Source organism: Littorina saxatilis, linkage group LG8 (genome assembly GCF_037325665.1).
Source record: "Littorina saxatilis isolate snail1 linkage group LG8, US_GU_Lsax_2.0, whole genome shotgun sequence".
Classification (NCBI taxonomy): domain Eukaryota; kingdom Metazoa; phylum Mollusca; class Gastropoda; order Littorinimorpha; family Littorinidae; genus Littorina; species Littorina saxatilis.
In genome coordinates, this window is record NC_090252.1 from 7323919 (window position 1) to 7345599 (window position 21681).

A 21681-nucleotide genomic window follows, 5' to 3' on the forward strand; every position below is an offset into this window, starting at 1 on the left:
CACACACGCACGCACGCACGTACACACACACACACACACACACACACACACACACACACACACACACACACACTCTCTCTCTCACTGCGAAGATCAGGCGCCTGTGGTGCAATTTTGTTTCAGTAATGTTGGGTAAAAAGTTAGTTTTAGGTTGAACCGGAAAAGAAAGTCTGCTATTATCATACTAACATTTCCGGTGGCAGAAGGAAAGGTTTGCAGACGAAGCGAAGTTACTCATTTGCAAAAGAGGATGTCAAACCCTGCTGCTGACCCGCAACCAGTAGAAGATGTTCAAGGAGACGGAAGATGGATGAGTCTGGTAAAGTTCTTATCTCTCTTGTAACTAGCTGTTTGCTGAGGAAAGCTCAAGGGCGGGCTTATGTGTCCGCGCTGTTCACAGTGACAGGAGACGTGTCACGCATTAGCAATGTTTTCATCACACTTTGTTGTTGTTGTTGTCATTGTCATTGATCTATTTGATTTGGCGATGTGTCCACCAATCAAAAGTAATACATTGTATAGTGTTTGACCCGTCTGTGATTTTAAAGACGGAAATGTATCTCACACAGGTATTTTTGAAGGTTCGGGTTGTCCAACATCTGAAGTGTTTATTGTTGTTGTTGCTTGACCTTTGCCTGGCGGTGACAAGTCGTAATATAAATGCATGAAGACATCACTGATTATGTATCGGCAACGTTTTGTTATTCAGATTATTCAAAGTTATTTTGAATAGCAGATCATTTCATAGTTTAGTTGCGGCTAGATGATGTATGCACCCGAGGTTACTTAATTAATTTGGAAAGCCAAATAGTGGGTAGTACAATTCCCGCTTTGAACGAGAAGAAAATGTTCATGCTTTTAAGAGGTATAATTTCTTTCTTTCTTTCAGCACCATGCGTACATGCTGGAAGGGAAAGAACGTGAACCTGAGGTGGTGTTCCTGGGGGATTCTATTTTTCAGCAACTACAGCAAACGGAGGTAAAAGCATTTAAACATATATGAGAAATGGTACTGTCAATTGCCTTTGAAAAAGTGTGTGTGATATATAAAGTACAAGTTGCTGGAAGCAGCTCTGCTACCAGTTGTTATCACACAGAAGTTTTACTTGGCGGAAACAAGAAACGTACTGGCTATACGCACTCGGAGTGTATACAGGGGTCAGAGTCTTGTATACACTCCAGCGTTAGTTGTCTGTCGCGAAGCGAATTTGCCATTCCACACCACTTTGTGATAGGGACGTAGAGCAGTTGATTATAAGAGTACAAAGAAACGAAAACAATCTGATGCTGCACAGCCTTTGCTGTAACGTAGATTACATTACCAGATACTGAACTGCATCAACACTCGGAGCGTTATTCAACACCATTTTGCGAAGCAACGCTTCACTTTCGATTCATGGTATCAAAGTACGCTGGGAACAAAAACAAACACACACACAAAACCGATGCTTCACGGCAGTTTATTGTTGGAGTTTGGAACACACTTGGAGTGTGTATCGACCAAGAAACGGTTGTATACCGTGAGAATGTACATTATTTGCCAACCCTCGACACTCCGAAAAAGAGATAGCGGAAGTCCATACGTCAGACTGATTTTTCATTGGCTACTTCCTAACGACTTGTTGGGGGGCATTTGATTGGGTGCAAATTTGTAACAGCTATTCATTCTCGGAGTGTATACAGACCCCCTCGATCCTGTATACACTCAGAGTGCGTATAGCTTTTGCCAACAAGAATGACTGCATGGGTGATCTGGGGTAGCATAATCCTTTCTTAAATTTTTGTGCAAGAATGCAAGGCCTGTTAAAAACTAATAGTACTTCGGATGTGAAAGAAAGTAATTCTTTGTCATATTTCCTGTTTGTGCGAATGAGTACATGTACTTCAACTTTTTTTCTCAAAAATTTAAAGGCAGGATATAATTTTGTCATGCCAAGAAGATTTATTATCTATACAGGTCATGTGATTGCATAGAGGGATCTTTGTGTGTTTGTCTGATTTCATTTTGTCAATTCAACAGATCTGGCATGAGATGTTTGAGCCTATGCACTGTCTCAACTTCAGCATTGGAGGAGACCAGACTCAGCATCTACTGTGGCGCATTCAGAATGGGGAGGTGGATTCCGTGCAGCCCAAGGTCAGTTAAACATTTCTGTCAAGTTCATCATAACTTTGGTCATGTGGTTTGCTTTGTTTTTAGACAATTAAGTTGCCAGATTTGATCAATTAGATGAAGATTTTAAACTGAAAGTAGTGCTGATTTTACTGGGTATAGATGGAAAACTATACGGGACAAGGACGGGCTCTATGGCTTAGTGGCTAAGACGCCGGCCTCCCAAGCAGAAAGTGGTGTGTTCAAATCCTAACCCGATCCCCCAAAAGTGGCGTATGGAAAATGCTCTGTGCACTGACTCATATAAATTTGTGTTAAACTTAAAGATAATGCATTTCTTTGAAGTGACCCTTGAAATTTCTGAGGTGCTTATTCTGAATGGAATGTACTATTTAACCATAAGTGACCCATTGACTGCAGGGTGCATTGGTCAAATTAAATGTTCGATATTGATTGTGACCTGATCCCTGTATACATCATTGTAATGTTGCACTGGTGGATGTGCACAGGTACTGGTGTTACTGGTGGGGACCAACAACCATGGCCACACAGCACAGCAAGTGACTGGGGGCATCATGGAAATCATCTCTGTTCTCACCAACAAACACCCACAGGCACAGCTTGTTGTTATGGTTTGTGAACATATGAATATTGATGTTTTCGTCTTCTCTCGTCTGTTTTCTTTCGACAAGCAGTGGCATTTCAATAGACATTATTGGGAAATAACTCTGCCAGCAGGTTTGTATGGGTTGTGAAACTGAAAGAGTGAATGCCCTTGCTTTTTGTCTGACAATAAAGTCAGACACGCTCCTGACCACATATTTCTGACACACCCATTGCTATTGATTGGCCACTCCAATGTTTGTCCGAGTAAAAATCAAGGGTATTCACTCTTTTACAACCCATACAAATCCGACAGAGTTATTTTCGGAATTCGTCTATTGATTTGCAGTGAAAAATTACTTTTGAGGTTCCTACCAAGCTGTAGTTTGACCCGACCTCATTGCATGATATGTGTACAAACATGTGAAAATATGGTTTAGTTATCACGTGGGTTGTCTCTCTTACATTGATAAGATAGAGTGAATTGTCTCCTTGGCAATGCATACAAGTTTGCCAATTGGATATGTATGACGGAAAACAGGTAAGAAAAGGGTTCAGGTAGCTCAGTTCGTAGGGGGGCCCTGGTAGCTCAGTTGGTAGAGCAGTGGACTTGTGATCCTCGGGTCACAGTTTTAAATCAAGGGATGGTATCCATGTCCCAACACCATGGCACATAAGCGACAGTCATTCTGCCAGAAGTGCAAGTTGCTGATTATACCTGGGTAGTGCATTTTGTTGCTGCTAGTTTTCCACTGGGAGAAAGTGACACAAATTTCCCAGTAGTGTGATAAAAACAGTGTGAAATGAAACATGTAATCCCAGCAAAGAAACTGAAAGCCTTTTGTTGTACTGGGAATATTTGATGATCAACACTGTGCAGGCCTCGGTGCTCATTCCTTTTCGTTGTTGCCCATTTCGTGTGCATTTTTTAATTTTTTTTAAATCGGTTGGACAATCTACCTGGAAAGCTTTTAATATTTAGGGCTGTACATATAGAAGAAACATGGTTATTTAAACATTTCATTTTCCCGTATCTGTAGCTCTTTACTGTATTGCTCTGCATTTTTCTTGTGATTCAGCTATCTTTAAAACAAAAATTGATTTTAATTTTTGTTTATCAACAGAGTTTGCTGCCCAGGGGAGAGAAACCAAACCCACTTCGTGAGAAATTTGCAACAATCAACAAGTCTTTGGAAATGCAGCTAACGGAAATTCCCACGGCGACATTTTTAGGAGTGGACCCCACCATCTTTTATAAATCCGGCACGGAAGAAATCGGTCGGCAGGATATGTTTGACTACCTTCATCTGACAAAGCTTGGGTACCAGAAACTTTGTGAACCACTATTGGAAGAGATTCAGTCGTTGCTAAAGGATTTTGTGAAAGTGGAAAGTACGTCGACAGAAACGTCATCCATGGCTGGGGAACTGGCTTCTGATCAGCCTTGATGTTTTTGAGTGTAACTTTAGGTAGATCTTTATCGTCCGCATTTTAATGCTTGAAACCGTTTTGCTAATCTTTGGTTTTGGTTCCAGAAGCATAAGTTCACTGAGGTGCACTTAAAAATTAGCAAAGAAAGAAGACTGATAAGAGAAGGCTGTATTTTGGTTGAAAGGCTAAACTTGATTGCTCTTCTCCCCAACGTTGGTGTGTTTGAACCCAAACACACAGAAAAACTCAATTCTGCGAAAAGTTGGAAGAAAGTTTAAAGAAGAAAAGAAGAAGTAAAAACAAGAAGTAATGAATAATAATGAGAATAATGAAGCAGGGGTACAATATTCTCGCTATATACAGATGGATATGAATTGTTACTCCAGCTTTTTGACAGCGAATATCCACACAAGACATGGAGAAGCAGCAGTACAGTTTTTGTTTGAATAATAATCATGATAAATTAACTTCATCAAAGGAGACTTCGAGGAGACTATTACTGTATTTGACTGATGAAAGTGAATATTAAAAAATGATGAAAGTAAATCATAGAAAATATGTAACATTAAAAGGTATTTGAAGATATTTGGAATTTTAGCCAAGATATCAATTCAAGTTAATTGTAATACTTTTTGAGTTGTTTTCACAAAGCATCCTCTGACAAGTGACAACAACTTTGATTTACAGTAATAAGTGTCTGGCAGAAGCTTTACAATGCTTGTATTTGTATGACCTTTCACCAGTTGTGCATTTTTGTTGTTGAGGCATTCTAGGTCAAAATACTCTTGTCTTCTGTGGATAATGTGTTAAATGTGTAAGAACCTTTGCACATGCTTTGAAAATATGACCTTTTTTTCTTTCTGTTACTGAAATACTCAGTTTGAAACATAAGAGAATCTACTCAAGCTGTTGTTAAACGCAAGTCTCAAGATATCTACTGATAATATACTGAATGGAGATGTTCAGAAAAAATCCTAGGCACATGAATGCATGATTTTTCCTGAGAAAAAAAGTACCATTCATGTTTGTCTCAGATACTAAGTGTTACTGCCCTCAAAAGTTTAACATTATTCAGGGTTCAAAATGTGGGAGCAAATCTGGTAGTCTGTTTTATTGAATAATTGTTCCTCCGAAAGTGGCTGTCTGAATGGCGGGGTAAACACTGTCATACACGTAAAAAAAAACAAAAAAACACTCGTACAAAAACATGACTGAACGGGGGAGTTTCAGCCTATGAAAGAAGAATAATAATAATTGCATGCTGTCTCAATGAAGAACGGGGATCATGTGTAATTGCATCAACTTTTTACCCAGAAAGACTGCAGACATTTTAAAAGTTGTTGCTAACATGGTGAATAAGATTGTAATTGATATAGTACAAGAATGCCTGCCATACATAACAACAACAGAGTGGAGTAATTGTTTTCACTGCTCTAGTCATCAAAGAAGTGTGCATGTCCCTCTGTAAGCACATGAAAAGGCAGCAATCCGATACCTGTACTACTGCCCCATGCAACACCTTCAATGTGTTATTCCCTGCATCTTCTCTTTGTTGAAGAAATTAAATCAGGCTTCATTTGACAACATTCTACACCATGAAGTAACTGAAGACGTGTTAATCCCAAATGGAGGTAAAAAAATATTGTCAACATTTGTTGGGTGTGATTTTGTTTTGTGTTTTTGTGCATTCATTTATCTTTTTTTCCTGTGAAAATGAAGCGTAAACATGCAATTGCAAATAAGAACATTTGTTTGTGCTTGGTCCTGCTTGTTCTACCACTGTCGTTGCTAATGTTGCACTGTATATATTGTAATGAAAGAAAATGCCAAGCTTTGGATGGTTGCATTTAGGACTGCTGGTAAAACAAAGCTTTCCAAACCCTGCAATTTTACTTGTTTTTTAATATGCGTGATTTTCTTGAAAAAGATCACAGTTGTGTTTGTTTGTTTGTTTGCTTAACGCCCAGCCGACCACGAAGGGTGATATCAGGGCGGTGCTGCTTTGACATTTAACGTGCGCCACACACAAGACAGAAGTCGCAGCACAGGCTTCATGTCTCACCCAGTCACATTATTCTGACACCGGACCAACCAGTCCCAGCACTAACCCCATTTTTCAACCTAGACACAATCATTTGTCGTAGTAAGCGTAGACATCCGGTCTGCTCCCCGCCTAATGGCCGATGTCTTCCGTCTTCGGGGGACTACGTGGGTTTAAATTTGGAGTGGTCCTTCTCCTAGAGGAGTTTCCTTGCAGGGATAGGGAGCCTCCTCTGCCCTCGTTTTAATTTTGGAGTGATCTTCTCCTAGGACAGCTGCCTTCCAGGGTTGACGAGCCTGTCCTGCCCGGCTATTTAACCCATAGTTGGGGGTTGGTTCGTGGGCACCAGGGCGTATCCACACGCCGGTGGGCCTGCATGCCACACATCTAGGGGCCAACCTCCTCCGAGTCCTTGTAGTTCAGCCTGGGGCCTTTCGGTACCCAGTTTACGCCTGTCGCCACGATGGAGGCACTACAAAGGGCTTGCTGTGGAGAGGTTATGTACTGGCAGGAGAGGCTGACGCAAGCTGCTCTCTTTTCGCGTTGTCCTGAAAAGGACGGTGCTACAGCGGTGAGGGCTGAAAGCGAGAGGTGACAAGCACAAAACACTTCGCCAACACACTAGACACATCACACAACCATTTGACAGGCACTAACCCCATAATGCCAGACGCCAGGCGGACGCCTTACCACTAGGCCACCGTGTTGCGGTAAAAAAGATCACAGTGGATAAAAGGGTTAACAAAGGGAAGGCATTCATTTATAACACTTTTTTTGCGTAAGTGTTGTTCTGAGAAACTTTATGCCATTCTTTCTAACATGTTGTAAGAATCCGATAATGTAGAAAAGGAACATAGAGCAGTGGTGTTAATTCATAATATGATGAATTTGGTTGCTGTTGGTGTTTTCGTGCTTGTACAAGTCATTACAACCATGAAAGGCTTCATTTATTTTGGTAACTCAGGCTCACAGTGATATTGTGCACTTGTTTTCAGGTGGTACATGGGTTAAGAAGAAGAACATTAGTATGTTATCTTTTTGATGCTATGTAGTTGAATAAGATTTTATTTGGAAAGGAAAAGAGGCAGTTTTGGTTGCATGAATTCAACACAGTAATATAAGCAAGTGTTCTGGTTTCTGAACATTCCATTCTCTATCATTTCCACTAGTCAAAGACAGGTTTAATATGTTAGTAGAATGTCGTTATTTTGAAATTAACTTCTGAAGAAATCATGAGAACTGCTAGAGCAATGCTGTTTTGAGGATGTGCTGACTTGTATCACTTTGGTCTTAAAATGTTGAACTTGTGCCATTTAAAAAAAAATAATTTCATAAGTTTTCTTTTTTGCTTTGATTTGAGTAGTGATTGGAGCTTTTGATGGCATGCACAATGAAAAGTAATTAACCTGTTTCAGTGACAAAATCTTAGTTAACATTTTTTGTTGTTGTAGGTTGGGCTTTGTTTGTGTATTTGTTTTTTGTCATTTTTTGTCGTTTTTTGTGAACTAATCTCTGGATAAAAGCTGTTGAAAAATATGTGGTTGTACACGTAGTTCTGTGTTTGTGGTGGGCGTCTATTTCTTGTATTTTCTGTGAAAAATATGTGATTGAAGTGAATGTTACGCTGAAAGGGTTGACTTACTCTCAACACTTCCTTTTGTGTTGTGAGTTATAGTTCCCTGTCATGTCTCTACCTAGGCACAGCTTTTATTTTATTTTCTATTTTTGTTAAAAAATTGTCAGCATTCCTGTGACTTGGAGGTACACTTTGATGGTATTTTTGCTAGAAATGCTACATTTTGATATTTGTTTCTGATTATTTTTCTATTTAGGAGTGGGGTTATTTTTTATGCTTTTTTTTCTTCCTTTTCTCTCTTGCCATGATTTTGTGCCAACCTGTTATGCTTTTTTTGACTGAAATCACAGAAGGCATAAAACAGATGGATGGCCTGTTAACATTTTCTGTACTAGTCATGCTTGTTTAGCTTATAGAAATGTTAAAGGCTTGTTTATAAAAAATATATTCTGTAAGGGATACATCCATCTTTAAAAAAGACGATGTAGTTATATTTGTATTTAACACAAATGGTGTCTTGCAATGTATTATTTGCATCATTTTATTATAATCTACTTACAGTTAGCTACTGGAGTAGCAATCATGTAGGTGATACGGTTTTTTGCTTTGTCTTTCAATTTCAATCATTTTGATATTTTTGCCTTTTTGTTGCTTTTTCTAAGGTAATTTGTCACATTTATGCTTTGCTGATTTTGTAAATTTGTTTATGAGTGCTTAATTGTCATTTCAAAGCTGTTTACTGAAATTAATCATATGACCCAGCCTCCTCTCACTCAAGAAGAAAGCCATCCTGCATTTGTTGAAAGAATGTTATACACTTATATCCGATTACTTTAGATTTGAACAGTATTTACTTTTTCTTAGGACAAGCTTATGTCTGCAGTTCATTTGGATGAATTGTGCATGGGTCCTGTATGGCTTGCATTTAGAAATAAAAACATATGTAGACACAATGTAAATTATAATTTTGCTACTGTACATAATTGTGCATTTATGTTGAATTTGGTTTTATATTGTGGACATGGTCATCTTACATTGTGCTCTCTAAAACTGTGTGTCGTTATACAGAGAAATGTTTTTGCTGTGAAATGTATCTGTTTACAGTGGAACCCACCTTTTAAGACCTCCAAAAGTCTGAGAAAATCGGGTCTTAAATGGAGGGAGTCTTAAAATGGGGGTAATTTTACAGAGGTTATGAACAAAAAGACTGAGAAAACAAGGTCTTAAAAAGGAGGGAGTCTTAAAATGGGGTAATTTTACAGAGGTTATGATCAGAAAGACTGAGAAAACAAGGTCTTAAAAAGGAGGGAGTCTTAAATTGGGGGTAATTTTACAGAGGTTATGATCAGAAAGACTGAGAAAACAAGGTCTTATTAAAAAGGAGGGAGTCTTAAATTGGGGGTAATTTTACAGAGGTTATGAACAGAAAGACTGAGAAAACAAGGTCTTAAAAAGGAGGGAGTCTTAAAATGGGGGTGATTGTACAGAGGTTATGAACAGAAAGACTGAGAAAACAAGGTCTTAAAAAGGAGGGAGTCTTAAAATGAGGGTAATTTTACAGAGGTTATGAACAGAAAGACTGAGAAAACAAGGTCTTATAAAGGAGGGAGTCTTAAAATGGGGGTAATTTTACAGAGGTTATGAACAGAAAGACTGAGAAAACAAGGTCTTATAAAGGAGGTAGTCTTAAACTGGGGGTAATTTTACAGAGGTTATGAACAGAAAGACTGAGAAAACAAGGTCTTAAAAAGGAGGGGGTCTTAAAAGGGGGGTTCCACTGTATTGTATTTTTATTTCAATGGGAAATTGTCAAAAGAAAATTAAAACATGTAACAATCAACAACATGGGTAGAGTGTATTGATTTATTATTCATGTCTGTTTATTGATTTATTATTCATGTTTGTTTATTGATACATTATTCATGTCTGTTTATTGATTTATGTTTGAGAAACCAGGAATCTTAAATTTACAAATATACATTTTTGTGCTATTTTGGAATTGAAGCATCTATGGAATGTAATTTGTAAATTAAAATGTCAGCACTAAGTGTAAAAAATGAAGAGGAGTTAAAACCATACAATTTGGTTTAAGTACTACACTATGTCTCATTCCCATCATACCTGTGGTGATATTAGTAAATGCTACTATTAATCCTACATGCAATATTGTATCACTTATGTATGCCATTTTCATCATTTTGTTCTTTATTATTATTTGAGTCATGATTTTTTCCTATGTTTTCATTGATCAGCTGTTGTACCTCAGATATACTATAAAAGGTAAGGTTTTACTCTAAATGGATCTCAAAATCCAACTAGACATTTCTTAGTTCATCATTATTATAAATGAAAGAGTAAGGGGAAAAAGCAACAATTTAGTATTTGTATTAAAAGAACGCACACCAAGGAACAAAAAAAGAGAAATAAAATCCAACCTTTCTTGTGTTTGCTATTGTTTTTCAACATGAGTCCAGGACATGTGTTATTAACCCTTTTTTGTCCCATAGCATGAAAAGTAATTCTGTCATTTTTCAAACTTAAACAAAAATTGTAGCAAAGTAGCTACAATGTACTGTGAGTTTTACAAATATATGAATGCTGAAACCTTGCAGGAAGCCAGGTGAAATGGAAACAGATATGCGTCATAGGTACATGTAGCATTGTGTATACCAGATGTTTCAGGGATCGGCATAAATGGCAATTTTATGCACTCGGGAGGAAAAAGGTTAAAACATCCTGGAGGGACATAAAAGTGATTTTGATTTGGTAGGACACAGGGTTTGAAGTTATACTATGGTGGTTTTGTAAACAGACTGTTGTCATCTTTCTGATAATACTCTGGATTTTTTTGTTTAGATCATGCTGATTTAGGAAAAAAAAAAAAAAGGTCTGTTTACGGTAACCCGACCGACCCTATTTTTTTCGCGCGACCCTAGACTTTTTTTTGGCATTTGGGGGGGGGGGGGGGAAATCTTTTGTTTTTTTTTGCAAAATAACGTAAAAATATGTTTTTTTGGGGAAAAAAATAAAAAATCCCGACCTACCGACCCTATTTTTTTGGCCTATGTTACCGTAAACAGACCTATTTTTTTTTTGGCCTTAGAATGAGTGATTCTAGAATTGTTTCAAAAGTTTAGTTTCTGATCTTGTATATTCCAGTGAATAAACGTGCATGTCAAGAAGAAGAGATAAACTATGAGGAATGGTGTTGCAGGGGAGGAACACAGCAATCCTTTAAACAAAACTCAAGCATTTAGCTACTTACTGTCAAATGGAGTAGCTTGAAATCAGCATGTACCTGGAGGAGTATTGATGACCTGAAGTTAAGATTAGTGGTTTGCTTGATAGTGATATATATTGTTTTACTTGAGAAGATGAATCCTGTAAAAAGTGTGCTTTATTCTGGAATTGTAAGAAATATCAGTTGAAAAGTAGTACTTGTAGAGGATATGACACTCTTTCTGCAGAATTAGGTATGCATTTGTAACATGTAGAAATTGGATATTTCAAAATGACATTAATACTCTTATATTTGTAGGAATGCATTCAGAGCATGGGGATATGAATAATATTGTAAGTTATGATCTAAAAGGTGCTGAAGTGTACAATGACTGATATTAGACATAAAGATGACACCCACTTAGTGAACTGACATTTTAAACATAAAATAGGTCAACTGATATGTTTTTGGTGAACATTTTGTAGACACGCATTTTGCAAAGTTGTAATGTATTATCAACACAGCTTCTGTGCAATATCGTTTATTTCTGCATTAAAATTCATCATCTATTTTGAGGTTTATTGTGTTGCTGATGTAGAGAAACGTATGTGTGTGTTGTGTGTGTGTGTGTCTCTGTATGTGCTTGCTGAAGAAACAAGAAATCAATCATGAGGACACAATAAGTCAACAGAATTTAACTGAGCCATCACATCAGATTGAAATGTCACTTGCATCTTTCCCTCCACTCACTCTCACTCCTAGTCACATTTCTGTGCTTGGTAAGCAGAGTTTCTTTCTGCACATGATAAATCTCACAATCATAATCAACTGCATTACAACTTGACAGCTAACAAAGAAATAAGTCGCCAAGGCGAAATTACTACATTTAGTCAAGCTGTCGAACTCGCGGAATGAAACTGAACGCACTGCATTTTTTCATCCAAGACAATACAGCTTAATCAATCCCTGCAAGAAGGAAATCGCTCACCTCCCACATGCAAAACGCAGTGAAATTGACAAGCCAGAAGAGCGCGGTAGCATATTGCGCTTAGCAGGAAAGCGCGCTTTTCTGTATTCTTGTTAACTTTCTGAGCTTGCTTTGAATACAACATATCTTATCTATATGTTTATGGAATCAGGAAATTATAAAGAATAAGACGAAATCATTTTTGGATCCATGTCTTAAATTTTAATCGTAGTACTAATTAATATATTTCTGTTAATTGTGATCACTTTTTAAGAGTAAACATGACATATGCATATATTTTTAGATTCAGAATGTGATGAAGAATACGATGCAATCAACTTTAAATCTGTTTGCGAAAATTCGATTTAAATGACAACTTTAATGAGCAAACTCATTAATTAATTTTTAAGCCTCCAAGCTGAAATACAATATCAAAGTCCGGGCTTCGTCGAAGATTACTTGACCACAATTTCAACCAATTTGGTTGAAAACTGAGAGTGTGACAGTGCCGCCTCAACTTTTACCAAAAAAACACGGATATGACGTCATCAAAGACATTTATAAAAAAAATGATAAAAAAGTCTGGGGATGCCGTACTCAGAAACTCTCATGTCAAGTTTCATGAAGATCGGTCGAGTAGTTTTCTCTGAATCGCTCTACACACATACACACACACACACAGACTAGACACACACAGACACACACAGACACACATACACCACGACCCTCATCTTGATTCCCCTATGTTAAAACATTTAGTCAAAACTTGACTAAATGTAAAAAAGAAGACGAAGAATATAGATACAGTAATGGAGGTTTGACTGCGTGGTATTCTTAGCAATAACTGTGTTCTTATACCAGTTAACCAGCTGTGGTCAATATCGAAAGTGGAAGTAGATAAGAGTAATCTTATCTTGGACAAACAGCTTCCTGTGATCACGTGACAGTGCCAACAGAGTGCAGTGTGCTTTCTTCTCCAAGGGTACGTAGTTACACTTTTCCTTATCTTTGTCTTCCAGGCGAATGTCTGGCCACACGGATCACCCGATTAACAGCCAGAAAGGTATTCTGTGTTACATGGTGCTTAAGATCCTGTTACGTTGTCAGTTTAATCTCAGGACGGGCGAAATTTGGCGTCTGCTTCAGTCGTGTCATAATTTATGCTGTCAGCGTGTCTAAAATTAGAACCATAAACCAAACATTGAGTGGCATACTTTGACCACTGCGAAGATATTCTGTTGGTGCGTTATTTTTCTTGTGGACTTTGCCCTGCTGGTTTTGACACATTTGTCAATCATGTCGTCAACACTTTCAACGGGTAAGGACTAAGGAGGCAGAATGAACACCTTGTCAACACGTTGCATGTCAAGGTCGGACAGGGACCTTTGGAATTAAGTTCTGCTTCATTGCAACTTTTCAAAACAAAGAAACCATTTTCGATCTAACGCAAATGTTAGGCAGCCGCTTAGCTGTCGAGAATGTCAAAGTATTGATGAAACGGCCAGATATTGCTTTGTTACTGTAACCTTGTTAGAAATACAAGACTTGATGAATGATACCAGGAGTTCTGGAGTGCAGTGTTAGCTCTTTCTTGACACAATTAATTAAAGGAAAACAAACAGGGGAAAGGAAGACTGCGCACGGTCAGTAGATCTAGTTCATATTCTCTTTGTTTATTAGACGCATAGTGGCCTACCTGGTTGTTACACTGGGGTACATGCAAGTATTGAGAATATTAAAGTGGGGCTTATAAGTTATAAAGCCTGTTCTTGATATAATTTAGACACAGTGCACAGGAAACATTAAGTCTGTTTACTTCCTAATATACCGCCAGTGCGTTGTGTGTAGCATTCATCCATATAACTTAAAGGAACCACAGCAGCAACTCGTGCATTTCTCTTAATTCCAAGAAGAAATAATATATATAGTTCTTGATGTGCTACATTTTGCGTAATCCGTCATGAATTTGCACAAAAACCAACACAAGACACAAAATTAGTGCAAGAGATCAAGATCAGAAACCAAGTTCAAGAAACATGTCATTACTCATTAGACTTTTGATGTGGTCATAATGTCACTGTCAATGTAATACACTCCAGCCTGTGGGAGGAGCAGAATTCAAGTGCTCAAAGCAAACCTTGTGCAGCCATCTTCGCTGAGCAGAGTGCAGTACTTTTATTAGGCTGCTGTGCTCATAGTCTATATATATTGAGAACGGCCAAAAGGTTATTCAAAAACAGCTAGTTGATGCGGAAATACAAGATGTTCAGTCTTTTAAGTGAAAAAAAGAAGAAAGGAAGATATGCACGCCAGTCAATTGGGCCCAGGAAAACATTTACTAAGAACTTCACTCCAGGCCAGTCAGACCATATACGTTATTTGTATTTTTGACCAAAATATGACATTTTACGCAGATCGAGACAGTCAGTGTTTCTTCGAGGTGAACAATTACTGTCGAGATCTGTGTAAAATGTTATATTTTGGTCAAAAATGCAAATAACATTTTATGTATCGATCGATTCTGGTTAGAATTCCTTTTAGTTTTAACGATTAAACGCACACAAACATGCACTATTTTGTAGTCACGGCTGGCAGCATAAATATGAATTTTTGTCGGCCTCTGAGTCTGACACCACATGGCTCAAAGAAGGGAAACCCAATGTTCAATCGAGACATTATTTTGTATCGATCAGACCGGCAGTGTTCTGATGGATCTTAGGATGAAATCATATGAAACCCAATCGCAACCCCCCGTGGGTTAGGGGGAGTCCCATATTGGTTGGGACGAGAAAGAATTTACCCGATGCTCCCCAGCATGTCGTAAGAGGCGACTAACGGATTCTGTTTCTCCTTTTACCCTTGTTAAGTGTTTCTTGTATAGAATTATTCAATTTTGGTAAAGATTTTAGTCAAGCAGTATGTAAGAAATGTTAAGTCCTTTGTACTGGAAACTTGCATTCTCCCAGTAAGGTAATATATTGTACTACGTTGCAAACCCCTGGAGCAAATTTTGGATTAGTGCTTTTGTGAACAAGAAACAATTGACAAGTGGCTCTATCCCATCTCCCCCCTTTCCCTGTCGCGATATAACCTTCGTGGTTGAAAACGACGTTAAACACCAAATAAAGAAAGAAAGAACCCAATCGCACAATTGGTAGTCAACTTGAAGCTCATTGTGCGTTGCTTTGTTTTTCCTGTCATCCAGTCTGCGAGAAGATATGGGCTGGGGTGTGGACTTGGTTCTGAGTGAGCAGGAATGACACTGGTTGATACCAGTGTGAAAACGCAATGAAAGCGAAAGCGCTCGAGTCGCACACTTATTTCCCTGTCAAGTAGGTTTAATTTGTACACATTAAAAAAAAAAGTTTAAAAAAAAGTGATTGCCTACCTTCCTACCCTATTTTATTTGGCTATGTTACCTTAACCACACCTATTTTTTTGTGCCTAATTATAAAAGCTCAGTGAGCATTTGAGATTATCTTTAAGACAAATTTAAACAATATGGAAGATTTTGTTCAGGCAGAAATTGGCAGGATTCATCAGACCCACGCAAGGACTGTTTGTATTATTTGCTAAAACAAAAATGTAACACCCTTTCTGCAATACAGTGCTGATATAATTATGTTTTAATACATTTTACTAGTCGTGGCTTGCATGCAGATCTTGTAGCACTGCTGATTTGATACTTTACAAAGGTTCATACTTAAAAAGATCTGATGGTGAGACCTTCAAGAAAACAGGCCTGAAAGTGGCGAGTATTTTACTCGCCATGGCAAATAGAATCGTGTAATATGGCAAGTAGAAATGTTAATCTACTCGCCAAACACGAGTAAAGTTGCTAAAACAAATGGTTGGTTTGGCAAGTAAAATTTGTTCTGTGGCTAGTAAATTATGAGAAATACTAGCCAAAGGCCAGTGTCCCATTTTGTGGACTTTCAGCTCTGGGAAATAAGCAGTTAACCCACATAGACTTTAATGGACGCACATGTATATGTATGCACACGTCGTTTTGCACACAACGTGTCAGTCCAGCTTCCAGGAAGAAACCTGGCAAAGCCAACACTTGCACATTGAACTGTCCACAGTCACACATACTGACATATACTGTATAGGCACATCAGTTGGAAGCGGTTTATCCCTTTTTCGTGACTCAGTGCGGTAGTTCGAGTGGGTGCTTTGTGTTCTTTTGTGTAAAAATAAACGAGAAGGAAAAAACCCACACATATGAAATAAACAAAAAAGCCAAGTAGACTTGCTGACACAAATTGCAGTCATTTGCAATGGCTTGGCGGTGCATGTGGTGAGGGATGATGTCGTCAGCAGCAAGAGAAAAACAAGCGAGCAGGACTGGGGAGAGGTAAATGTGAAACTAGCGGAAATGGCTCTATTTTTGCAATCCATGTATTGATTCCTGGCTTACATTATATTCTGTTATTTATTAGGTAGTCAGCGATGCTGGCAGTAGAGTTATTATTAGTCAGCCTGGCGTGTAAATATACCATCAAAATCTGATCAAACATTTTAGCGACAGGTGTTGCCGTATATTATTTCTTTGTATACTTTTTGGAATTGACTCTTTCACGTGTGAATCATGATTCCTGCCATTTGTGTTTCGTTAATGTTTTTAATTTTTTTACATACGTTGCCAGTGGTACAGGTGATTTTGTTTTTAGTCAGCCTGGCCAGTAATTTTCTACTTTCAAAATCTGATGAAACATTAGTGTCAGACATGTTGCCATAAATTTGTTAGCTGTAAGCCAATTAGTCACTGGATAATTTATGACACGTGGAATGACTCACTTTCTGCATATATATGTATTGATGCCTGACAGTGACTTTTGTGTTTTGTTATTTTTATTAGGCCGTCAGTGCTAGATTATGATTGATGTTATTTTGAGTCAGCCTGGCAACTGTAGTGTAACACTGAGTTATGTTTATAAAAAAAATTTTAAAAAAAATTTAAAAAAATCCCTGCGCTTAGAACTGTACCCACGGAATACGCGCGATATAAGCTTCATATTGATTGATTGATTGATAAACATGTAGTTAAATATAACACTAAAAGTAACACACATGTCACCATATGTTAGTTTATGTGTTAGCTCCAAGGCTTGGTTGTGATTTGAGACAGATGTGTAGTTTTGCAACCATGTGCAAGGCGTGTGAAATGGAATTGATTGTTCATTGTAACGTTTATCTGGAGCCAAAGCTATATGTTAGATAAGGCCAGAGGTGGCATAAAATGTTGGTTCAAAAAGTGTTTTGGGTTCTCAGCGTTTATAGACCTGTACTTTGAACGTCATAGAATCATTGTGCGATAGAATGTTGTCACTATCATCATCTACTTTCTTGCAATAGATTAAGTGATCATTTTCAAAATGATTTCTAAACATTTGACTTTAGATACCATTTTTTCAAAACTTGCAAAGGATGTAGATCTACCAGGACAAAATCTGTTAATAAATATGAAGAAAATGCTTTGTTACTGCATTCTGGGACCTGTTCAGAGTGAAATAACACCTGTTTTTGGTTTTCTTGAAGACATTTGTTTTACACAGTATTCTAAATGTTTTACCAAATAAAGTAGCAACAAAATGGGCATTCTCAAGACTCAAACTCAAAGAATGTTGTTACTGTCCTCATAAAAACAAGGAAAATTGCCATGCAGTGTCAGGCGATTACAAACATAAAAAACATCACATTTATTAAGAATTGCACTTAAAACCAACAAGTTCACTAAACCGAATCACATTTACTAAGAATTTAGAGCTGCACTAAAAATACTAAGCAGTCTCTCACAGCACACACACACACACACACACACACACACACACACACACACTATCTCTCTCTCTCTCTCTGACCTATAAATCATGCAAGTATCACTTTTTCAAACAAAAAATACTTCTAAGATCTTTTAACCAACTTTTCCAAGGATCTTGAAGAGAAAACAAGTCGCGTAAGGCGAAAATACAATATTTAGTCAAGTAGCTGTCGAACTCACAGAATGAAACTGAACGCAATGCAACGCAGCAAGACCGTATACTCGTAGTCCACCGCTCACGGCATAGGCAGTGAAATTGACAAGAAGAGCGGGGTAGTAGTTGCGCTAAGAAGGATAGCACGCTTTTCTGTACCTCTCTTTGTTTTAACTTTCTGAGCGTGTTTTTAATCCAAACATATCATATCTATATGTTTTTGGAATCAGGAACCGACAAGGAATAAGATGAAAGTGTTTTTAAATTGATTTCGACAATTTAATTTTGATAATAATTTGTATATATTTAATTTTCAGAGCTTGTTTTTAATCCGAATATAACATATTTATATGTTTTTGGAATCAGCAAATGATGGAGAATAAGATAAACGTAAATTTGGATCGTTTTATAAATTTTTGACTCACATGCGAAGCAAAAGTGAGTCTATGTACTCACCCGAGTCGTCCGTCCGTCCGTCCGGACGTCCGGAAAACTTTAACGTTGGATATTTCTTGGACACTATTCAGTCTATCAGTACCAAATTTGGCAAGATGGTGTATGATGACAAGGCCCCAAAAAACATACATAGCATCTTGACCTTGCTTCAAGGTCAAGGTCGCAGGGGCCATAAATGTTGCCTAAAAAACGGCTATTTTTCACATTTTTCCCATTTTCTCTGAAGTTTTTGAGATTGAATACCTCACCTACATATGATATATAGGGCAAAGTAAGCCCCATCTTTTGATACCAGTTTGGTTTACCTTGCTTCAAGGTCAAGGTCACAGGAGCTCTTCAAAGTTGGATTGTATACATATTTTGAAGTGACCTTGACCCTGAACTATGGAAGATAACCGTTTCAAACTTAAAAATTATGTGGGGCACATGTTATGCTTTCATCATGAGACACATTTGGTCACATATGATCAAGGTCAAGGTCACTTTGACCCTTATGAAATGTGACCAAAATAAGGTAGTGAACCACTAAAAGTGACCATATCTCATGGTAGAAAGAGCCAATAAGCACCATTGTACTTCCTATGTCTTGAATTAACAGCTTTGTGTTGCATGACCTTGGATGACCTTGACCTTGGGTCAAGGTCACATGTATTTTGGTAGGAAAAATGTGTAAAGCAGTTCTTAGTGTATGATGTTATTGCTAGGTTTAGTTACCCTAAAGGTCGAGGTCAAGCATGTGAGTCGTATGGGCTTTGCCCTTCTTGTTATTTTTTTTTACAATTTTCAGATTTTTAATGACCAAAGTCATTAATTAATTTTTAAGCCACCAAGCTGAAATGCAATACCGAAGTCCGCGCTTCGTCGAAGATTACTTGACCAAAATTTCAACCAATTTGGTTGAAAAATGAGGGCGTGACAGTGCCGCCTCAACTTTTACGAAAAGCCGGATATGACGTCATCAAAGACATTTATCAAAAAAATGAAAAAAACGTTCGGGGATTTCATACCCAGGAACTCTCATGTCAAATTTCATAAAGATCGGTCCAGTAGTTTAGTCTGAATCGCTCTACACACACACACACACACACACACACACACACACACGCACAGACAGACACACATACACCACGACCCTCGTCTCGATTCCCCCCTCGATGTTAAAATATTTAGTCAAAACTTGACTAAATATAAAAAGGGAAAAGTTTTCCAAAGGAACAAATCTTATTTTTTGTGCCATTTATGCCCTTACTTGTAAATCATTGGTTAGGGCTGAAGGCTGGTTCTATAACTTTGTGTCTACGTTTACTCAACAGTATCAAAGCTTTATTGTAGGTTAAAGATATTTTGATGAGTTTTTGTTTGATATGTACACTTTATTATCAGGTTTGGTCATAAGATATGGATAATCAGCTCAAAGGATCATAATTTCTCAGTTAAAAAGCACGATCAAGTGTGATTCCGTTTCTTCTTTCTTGCAGGCAGCTATACAGTACTTAACTCTGTATTCTTTTTCTTGTGTCTACAGACTGAGCAGTGACTTGGATCAGTGATCACAATCACTAATTACCTGGAGGATTTGGTGAAGTGTACTTGGTGTTTGTGTGCACCAGTACTGTCACCTGACAGAAGACAGGCTCTGCCATTGTGTGCGTGATTCAACATGGCTGAGCTTCTGTCTGTACAGGTGTGTGGACTTCATTTCTCATTGTCATGTAACACGCTTAATTACAAGGGTCTAGCGTGATGATGAGGGGTAGTCAAGTTTCGTTTATAATCAGGTCAACCATAGATATATACATATTAGTAATTAAGTCTGGTACATGTATTGAGCACAGGAGGCATATTGACAAGAAAGAAAATGTATGACTTCCACATGACTCAACTACTTGATACTTTGACTTAACCATGGATTATTTTTTTCTTTGGTGGTACATGTACATGTACAGACCTGTTTACCTTTACTATTTTGGAGTAATTTATTACTATTTTTTTAGGCTTTTGGGGGGAAAAATACTCTATTTGAGTCCAGACTACGATTTTCAAATGTGCTTCAAATTAGGTTTGTGTTGCTAATGTTGGCATTTGTAACCACTGGGTTACTATTTTGGTCATCAGATTACTATTTTTTGTCTTGACCATTACTCTTGTCAAGTGTTGGGGGTAAACATGTCTGCATGTACATATTGTTTGCTGAATAATGCTAGTTTTTACATTTAGTCAAGTTTTGACTAAATGTTTTAACATAGAGGGGGAATCGAGACGAGGGTCGTGGTGTATGTGTGTGTGTCTGTCTGTCTGTCTGTCTGTGCGTGTGTGTGTGTATAGCGATTCAGACCAAACTACTGGACCGATCTTTATGAAATTTGACATGAGAGTTCCTGGGAATGATATCCCCGGACGTTTTTTTCTTTTTTTTTGATAACTACCTTTGATGACGTCATATCCGGCGTTTTGTAAAAGTTGAGGCGGCACTGTCACACCCTCATTTTTCAATCAAATTGATTGAAATTTTGACCAAGCAATCTTCGACGAAGGCCGGACTTCGGTATTGCATTTCAGCTTGGTGGCTTAAAAATTAATTAATGACTTTGGTCATTAAAAATCTGAAAATTGTAAAAAAAATAATTTGTTTTTAAAACGATCCAAATTTACGTTCATCTTATTTTTCATCATTTTCTGATTCCAGAAACATATAAATATGTTATATTCGGATTAAAAACAAGCTCTGAAAATTAAAAATAAAAATTATTATTAAAATAAAATTTCCGAAATCGATTTAAAAACAAGGTCATCTAATTCCTTGTGGGTTCCTAATTCCAAAAACATATAGATGTGATATGTTTGGATTAAAAACACGCTCAGAAAGTTAAAAAGAATACAGATAAAGAAAAGCGTGCTATCCTTCTCAGCGCAACTACTACCCCGCTCTTCTTGTCAATTTCACTGCCATTGCATCGAGCGGTGGACTGACGATGCTACGAGTATACGCTCTTGCTGTAAAAATGCAGTGAGTTCAGTTTCATTCTGTTCGTTCGACAGCTTGACTAAATGTTGTAATTTCGCCTTACGCGACTTGTTTAGACCTACGCTTGCTTTGTCTGTGTTATTTTGGGGCTACAGCCAAACGGTGCCAATCTGTTGACCTTTGAGACATTACAGCTTGAACAATAACGTAGGAATTCACTTGTTCGCCTCATCAGTTGGCTAAGTGTGACTGTGAGTGTGAAGTGTTTGTGTGCTAGATCAGGCAAGCTACAGGGTAACCAGCATGACCCATATTGGTTGGGCCAGGAGGT

At 37.8% G+C, this 21681-nt stretch overlaps 2 protein-coding genes across 8 annotated transcripts in view; both read left to right on the forward strand.

Moving 5' to 3' along the window:
• The first annotated feature begins 202 nt into the window (after positions 1-202).
• Positions 203-10726, forward strand: LOC138972664 (platelet-activating factor acetylhydrolase IB subunit alpha1-like). 2 transcript variants are annotated; one of them, XR_011457704.1, is made up of 6 exons: positions 203-319; positions 890-979; positions 2021-2137; positions 2623-2745; positions 3841-6247; positions 6838-10726. XR_011457704.1 is itself a non-coding variant. In XM_070345318.1 (5 exons), the coding sequence occupies exons 1-5, from the start codon at positions 251-253 to the stop codon at positions 4162-4164; spliced, it is 723 nt and encodes a 240-aa protein (XP_070201419.1). In that variant the 5' UTR covers positions 203-250; the 3' UTR covers positions 4165-6499. The 2 variants fall into 2 exon arrangements, 1 of the variants encoding a protein (XP_070201419.1); XM_070345318.1 differs by lacking the exon at positions 6838-10726 and having other exon boundaries at positions 3841-6499.
• Positions 10727-12864: 2138 nt separating this feature from the next.
• The window catches only part of LOC138972668 (ATP-binding cassette sub-family G member 1-like), a 91139-nt gene continuing 82322 nt past the window's right edge, over positions 12865-21681 (forward strand). For 4 of the 6 annotated variants that reach the window (XM_070345320.1, XM_070345324.1, XM_070345325.1 and 1 more), the window contains exons 1-2: positions 12865-12933; positions 19911-20069. In XM_070345320.1, the coding sequence (XP_070201421.1) occupies positions 20046-20069 (24 nt within the window). In that variant the 5' untranslated portion in view covers positions 12865-12933; positions 19911-20045. Of the gene's footprint in view, positions 12934-13011; positions 13270-16164; positions 16309-19910; positions 20070-21681 lie in introns of those variants that run through there. The other 2 variants (XM_070345322.1, XM_070345321.1) reach the window with 2 other exon arrangements.

Excerpts from the sequence above, each read along its gene's own strand:
- LOC138972664 (XM_070345318.1), top strand. The coding sequence starts at position 251 with ATGTCAAACCCTGCTGCTGACCCGCAACCAGTAGAAGATGTTCAAGGA. Across the intron at positions 320-889 it reads ACGGAAGATGGATGAGTCTG|CACCATGCGTACATGCTGGA; the intron begins GTAAAGTTCTTA and ends TCTTTCTTTCAG. Across the intron at positions 2,138-2,622 it reads TGGATTCCGTGCAGCCCAAG|GTACTGGTGTTACTGGTGGG; the intron begins GTCAGTTAAACA and ends GGATGTGCACAG.